General features: G+C 48.3%; 1 protein-coding gene across 1 annotated transcript in view; it reads left to right on the forward strand.

The window, feature by feature from the left end:
- Positions 1-6911, forward strand: part of COL23A1 (collagen type XXIII alpha 1 chain) — a 205498-nt gene that overhangs the window by 187228 nt on the left and 11359 nt on the right. Inside the window, exons 14-20 of the mRNA XM_019473849.1 lie at positions 1174-1218; positions 1718-1795; positions 3363-3416; positions 4215-4259; positions 4744-4833; positions 5203-5274; positions 6014-6055. Of these exons, the coding sequence (XP_019329394.1) occupies positions 1174-1218; positions 1718-1795; positions 3363-3416; positions 4215-4259; positions 4744-4833; positions 5203-5274; positions 6014-6055 (426 nt within the window). The remainder of the gene's footprint in view (positions 1-1173; positions 1219-1717; positions 1796-3362; positions 3417-4214; positions 4260-4743; positions 4834-5202; positions 5275-6013; positions 6056-6911) is intronic.

Consider the following 6911-nt stretch of genomic DNA (forward strand, 5'->3'; position numbering starts at 1 on the left):
ACCTTTTCCTGGCGATGTAATGAAAGCTGGATTCAAGCAGAGATCGGTATAAGAGTTTTTAGAATCGTCTCCTTGCATGTTTTTCATTGAATTGCCTCTTTTTCCCCAAGAGAGCTAAACCTCTGATCACATTTTGATCCCATGTATTGATGGCTGCAGTATCGCTTCAAAGCCCAGAGCACTTACGTGCCGTCCTGTTCCGCTGACCTTCATAACTGCCAAGAAACGCAATAAGACAGTCTTGATATGTTAAGTGGTGATGATGAGACCCGGACAGCATTCATGGACTGTTATTTCCCCCCTCAGCTGCTTCTTATTTAGTAGGATCTGTATCCAGTCGTGTTTTCTGTATCAAACAGTCGTGGCTCCTTGTTGGGCAAGAATCTCTATATGATGAAGAAACGTGGGCTCAGGTGACCCTTAGCCATTTTTTTTTTTTCCTAAAACCATAGTAGCAGTGCTGGTTTGTTCCCCCTGGGATCCGCTGAATTGAGTTTTCCTATGGAAAGCCTTTGCATTTATACCATTTTTTACTTTTTGGAGGGCTTTAATTTGGCCAGCAAATGGATTTCCATGGGTATGGCAAAAGGTACATTTTTTGAATCCTGAACGGAATTTCAGGTCACTGCTGTGGGAGTGCTATGGCTTTCCAAAACTTCCCAACTTTCAAAAAAAGGGGGCAAAAAAAAAAAAAGGGAGAAAAAAAAAAAAAGAAAAATTTGGCACAACCTTTTTCCTTAAACTCACCCTCAGAAATGGTTTAAATGTGTCGGCTGAAACTTTCCACATGCAAAATTCAGCCTAAAGCAAAGAGGGAGCCATGTGAAACTTCAGCACAAAGAGCTGGAGCTTGGCACGCTCGGAGCAGACAGCAGAGCCGGAGAGCGGGACGGCACATGGCCGCTACGGGGAGCTCAGCCCCACTCCGCTCCCTCTGCAATGAGAAGTTTTCTTACCGTCAACTAGCTCACACCAACATTATCTTTTGTAAAATATATTTGCTCTGAAGTCAAATCTATCTTTTTGCTGGGAGAAGCAGTTCCTTCTTGGTGCCATACTTTTTCTTAATCTAAAATACATCTTGGCATCTCGTGTATTTACAGTATTTTTAAGATAAATATCCTATATTTTCTTTGGTCTCTTTGAACCAAAAATGTGATTTTGATTTTTCAGGGTGAACCTGGTGAGAAGGGAGGAATTGGCTCCATCGGACCCCGGGTACGGATGTTCAGGGTTTTGCTTTTTTAGTTTGGAGTCGCGTATTTGTCTCGACCTGAGCTATTCCCCACCACCTCTTTCTGCTTAGTATGTGGTTGAAGCGCTTCAGGATCAGCTCAGCGCTAGAAAATAGAGATGGTGCATATTTAAACAAATCATTATGCAGGTACCGAACGCTGCCACGGGAGATAGCTCTGGGAAATGCAGTCAAGTCCAATTTTCTTATCAATGTGACCATCCTGTGACCCCTTTTTTGCAAGAGGGAAGCTGTGAATAGGTGTAATCAAGTGAGGATTTCTATGCACTTCTCCATTACACAAATATGTGCCCTTTTGAGGTTTGGTTGGATGACGGTTACAGCTGTCAGACTAGGAATTGATTAAATCGATGGTGTTTGTGAGGTGATAATCCCCAAACAGCTGGGTGTCAGGTCTTTGCTTTTATAGCACCTGCTTCTCAGATGCTGCAAAAACTAAATAGGATTCGTCCCCGGTTGCAGGGTCCCCCCGGCCTGAAAGGGGAACAGGGCGACACCGTAGTGATCGACTATGACGGCCGAATCCTGGATGCGCTCAAGGTAAGCCCCGCACCAAGGTCATGCCGATTCCTGCGGGTTAACGGGAAAGGACTGAAAAACTGCCGAGCTCTGCCACAGTGACATTGTGGCACTGTGTCTGTCCCTGTCCTACTTCTCCTTCCCGAGATCTCGGTCTCAGCACAGAGCTGGCCGGGAGGGAAGAGCTTATTGCATCTGGGGGCTGAGGATATTTAGGATGTACCAGCAAAAATGGTGGCAAAACTCGAGGCTGTGAACTCGGGCTGGGTACCAGGCTCGTGGGGATCCGGCTGTGGGATGCGAGTTAATATTCTGCAGGTAAAAGCAACCTGACGCAGCCTGTGACATATAAACACCTGATGCAGCGAGTGTGAGCAGCCAAATTACAGCTTAAACACAGGCAGCTGCAGGGTGTTATTCCCAGGGCATGGTGCAGAACTGCGGTTTTCACTGCGCATCCTCTGGAGCGGTTTTCTCCGCAAGCAGCGGTTGGGATGCGGGAGGAAGGGAAAGAGTGCCCGAGCCCTAACCTGCCTGACCGAGCAGTACCCTGCCATTTTTGTTAAGATGAAAGAAGCTGAATAGAATAAATACTTAATTACAGACATATTTGAGAACCATCCTAATTGTTTTATGACAGGCTGCAGGGATACACAAAGTGATGGTAATTACCGTTTGCCAGATGTCTGCACGGCACGCAGCTTTGAGTGGAGTTTGTGGAGTGCAGTGGTTGGAGAGGCTCCATCAAATGTCTGGGGACTTCATCTGCTGGGCCCAGACCCTCTCCCGCGTGCTGCATGTGGAGATTGCCGAGGGGCGCGTCACTGAACCTCGCTAACTTTGCCATTTTCCTGCTTATTAGCTGTTTTCGGTGTTTGCTCACTGACCTGTCTCATCGACAGAGCTTTGGAAAGGGGTGGCTTTACACGGCTTCCAGTGTGATCCCATGTAACAGTATTTGAGCATGCAGTCATGGAAAAAGGTGCTTGGGGATGTGGTCCGGTTTTGGTTTTCAGCTGAGCAAGACCATGAGTTTTGCTGTTTGAGATTATTTTGCAAGTTGCGAAATATTTGTTCATCTCAAGGTGGTTCACGGTCTCTGCACCCAGCAGTGCCCAGGAAAAACAGCTTTGCTTAAGTGCGCAAGGTTTTCCTGCTGTTAGTGCTCACACAAACTCCTTCGTTTCCCCTCTTTAGTTGCACCTCCCTGGCTGGTTGTCACTGTTTTCAGCAGGATGCTTCTCCCCAGCCCGGCTGGCTGGAGGGGGGAGAATGCAAAAAGAGACCACCAGGTTTGGGGCCACACCTCTGGCTAAAGGCATTTTGCCTCTTAACACATGTACTGCCGCTACCTGTACACCCGGCTAGCTCCGGTTGTGTTTTCTTTTGCATGAACATCCCCTGTGCTGGAGGGGCCCTCGGGTCACTCAGCTGAGCTCATCGTGGTGTTTGGGCAACCCCGGTCACACGAGTGTCTGTTGTAAGATCGTGGCTGGGACCTGCTCCCAGCTCATCCCCAGCAGCACAAGGATAGTGTGCCATATTCGTATTAGTCATGCTCATGCCCGGTTTGTTTGCTGTGTTTCAGGGTTCGCCAGGTCCCCCAGGGCCACCGGGCCCCCAAGGCGCTCCAGGTCCCAAGGTGAGCCCGACCTCTGCCATGCAGACGGTGTTTCCTAGCGAGCGATGTGGTCGTTAGCGGCTCTCCATGTAGCAAGTGTCTCCCAAGCCAAAATAAGGCAGGTGATGCTGGCTGCAGGGCTTGAGACTACGCATGGTAAAGGAGATGCTATTTAACACTTCCTTGGGCTAAGAAAGGAGGTTTTTGCACAAAAGCCAAAGTCTTGTTGGCTTTTCTTTGGTCTCCAGCCTCTTCCAGAGGACACTGTCCCAAAAATGAATCCACTCCCAGTTCTACACCTGACGGATGAAATCCCGGCCCCTCCGAGATTTCCTCATTGTGTACGGCGGGAGGCAGAAGTAAATGGGAGAAGAAGTTGTGAGGAGGGGGCAGTGGTCCCAAAAGCTGTGCCAAGCTGTCCTCCATCCCGCCCTCCCCGTGCGCTTCTTGCTGCCCTGGCACCGTGTCCAAGCGGGACCGCACTGTCCTCCCGCTTCACAAGCAATAGCCAGTAACCTACAGTCAGCTGTAGAAACTTTAAAAGAAGACTTTGACTTGCAGAAAAGCATCTCTTGGAAGAATGGGATGGGGCAGGATTTTGGTGCCTCTCGAGGTCCCCATGTCCCCCAAATTTGGATGAGCCGGTAATGCTGCCACATCACTGAAACCTCCTTGCTGCTGCTCCTGAGCCTAGCAATGCCAAACCCATAACCACAACGGTCGATACACATGATTAACTCATTTCCTTGCAAAATGCTTTCCCGAGTTGATTTCTTGATTTAACTTACCGTGGGCTCCCCTTTCTTTGTGTCACTTCAGGGAGAGCTGGGCTTGCCGGGTCCACCTGGACTGGACGGTGAAAAGGTGCGTGGGGCATGGCTGGATCAAGCAAGACCTTGCAGGATCCGAGTTAAAAAGGAGTTTACTGTGTGTCTGTGAGAGCTGCCACTGTGAAAAGCAAATCTCAGCCTGCCAGGAGCAAGCTCTGCCCCGTAATGTTCAGCTGCATCTCTGAATTAATCGCCCATTGCTTAGAGCCCTGCGCTCAGCCATGAGCATGCAGATGCTGCTCGTGGCCATTTCTGCCGAGCTAAAGGGGCTCCTTTTACCAGTGGTTCATCAGAAATTGTCTCAAATTCTGTTGTAAACCTTCCCAACCCTAAATGGCGGCAACCCCTGCTACAGCCTAGCCAAATTCTGCTGCGCCTGCAAAATCGGCGTACGTAAGTTTAACGTTAAAACATGTTTTCGTGAGCTCATGCCGCAATATGGAGATGAAACAACAGCAAGGCAGAAATGGCTGTTTAACAGTTTTCTCCTAAGCAAGTTGTTTTCTGTAACCTTCCAGGGTCCCAAAGGAGCGAAGGGTGACCAGGGCAGCGCAGGGATCACGGGACAGAAAGGAGAGACAGGAGAAATGGGATTATCGGGTCCACCGGTACGTCCCTCTTTCCGTCCCTGTACATCTGCTGCTTGGTTCTTTAATGCATTGATTTCTGCAAATGCTCGGTATACGGCCGGGTTGCTGATCTAAGCAGTGGCCTGTCTACACCACATTACTGTGGAGCTGGAGGATGCGGGAGCTTTGAGTTTTCTTTGCTAATGATGACGATAACGGCTCATTCAGAAGGTCATCTAAGCCGGTAGCAAGGAGGAGAAAATCTCCTTTTTTCAAGCAGTCCCGCAGGGACGAACAAGAGCTTTGCTTGAGCCAAGGCTGGAGTTTAGAGGAAGACAAATGTATTTTTCTCTTGTTTTTGCTTTCCTGGAAGATGCACCACATCAGCGTTAGACTTTTATCTTTTAGGGAGCAGAAGGGCCAAAAGGAGACAAAGGAGAAAAAGGAGACACCGGCTCGCCGTGTTTGCAGAATAATCATGTAAGATCTTGGCAACATAAACCATGACATGGGGTCAGGCAAAATTGGGGTGTGCAGGCTGGAGCTGCCGGTTCCGTATCCATCAGCGTAGCGGAGGAGAGCAAAACCCAACTGTTTTCTACAAGGATTTTCAGATGCGTCTAAATGGGGTTTATTCGTTAGGGAAGAACATCTTGCACACTTGGCACTACAAAAGTACTTTAGATTTTGCATTGATGGTTGAGATATTGGATGCTGCTGTTATAATCGTGTTTTGTTCTAAAAACATACTGGGCTCCTTGCAGTTTTATAGGATTTCTGCATCCTTTTTTCCTTATTCATGCCTTTTGCTTAAAAGAAAAAGTGGTGGGTTTTGATAGTTTTTTTTATTAATGACATGGGAGCTCTAATTTTGTTCTGGTTTTGTTTGGTTGTTTTTTTTCCATCAAAAAGGCTGGTTTCCTCTGGTCTGTGTGGAAAATTGCATCATTTTCCAATACATCCATTTTGCGGCTGGCAAATATGCTAAGCAGCGTGGGTCACGTCTGTCATTTCAGAGGCTAGCTTGATTCATGTGCTTATTAAGATTCATTTATTTATAAATCCTACAAGCAACTCTTTGATTAGCAGATATTTTGATCAAAGCCATTAAATCAGAGGGCATTAAATCATGATTCTGGGCCGTGTGAGGTTTCCATTCCCAAACTGTCTTCTCTCTGTGCCCAGCCCCGTTAACGTGCCATTTAATTCCCTTCTGCAGATCATACCTGAGCCCGGACCCCCCGGATTACCTGGCCCTATGGTAGGACTCTGGAAAGCGGCTCGTGCAATTGAGCCTTGCTGCCGATTTGTTATCGCATGGGATTAGTTAAGGATGAGGGTGGTTTGCTCTGTTTAATCATCGTGGGCCGCTGCGAATCTGGGAAAAAAAATCAGGGAAGAGCTACAGCGTTGGGTGCTGTTTTCGGAGAGGTGGAAGCACCTGATTTAGGAGAGTACATTAGCGTTTGTGGAACATTTTGCAAATAACGAAGTGGTTCCTTGGAATGGGGAAAAGATAAAACCTTGTGGCATGGGAAAACCTGTTCCCCCCGTGATGGTGTCTGTATTCCCACAAATTTGCCCAAGTCATTAAGTTTTTTTGCCATCAGCTGCAGTGGGAGAGGATGCGGGCGGTGATGAACACGTGAAACATTTTTGATGCAGATATCTAAGGTGTTTGGTACCTACGATGCTCCAAAAGGCTGAGGAGCTGTCAAAGGGCATCAGGAAGGTCAGAATGCCTCTGCTGTGTCCAAGATGCACCTTGAGAGACCACGCTTCAAAACCAGCCGGCTTTCCAGGCGGCATTTATAACCCGGGAAGTGTCCCCAGCCCTGCCCGGGCTCGGAGGGCCATGGTGGCAGGGTGCTGCCCTCCAGAGCTTTTGCTGTCACTCGCTTCAGCAAAGCTCTTGCGGGGCTCTCGCTTCCCAAAGCTCGTGTTGCAGAGCTTTATTTTGTTGCATGTTGGGCCTCAAGTTGCGCCAGGGGAGGTTTAGATTGGATGTAAGGAAAAATTTCTTTACTGAAAGAGTGGTGAAACACTGGAACAGGCTGCCCAGGGCAGTGGTGGAGTCCCCATCCCTGGAGGTATTTAAAAGACGTGTAGATGAGGCA

The sequence above is a fragment of the Aptenodytes forsteri genome, unplaced genomic scaffold (genome assembly GCF_000699145.1).
Source record: "Aptenodytes forsteri isolate BGI_AS27 unplaced genomic scaffold, ASM69914v1 Scaffold54, whole genome shotgun sequence".
Classification (NCBI taxonomy): Eukaryota; Metazoa; Chordata; class Aves; order Sphenisciformes; family Spheniscidae; genus Aptenodytes; species Aptenodytes forsteri.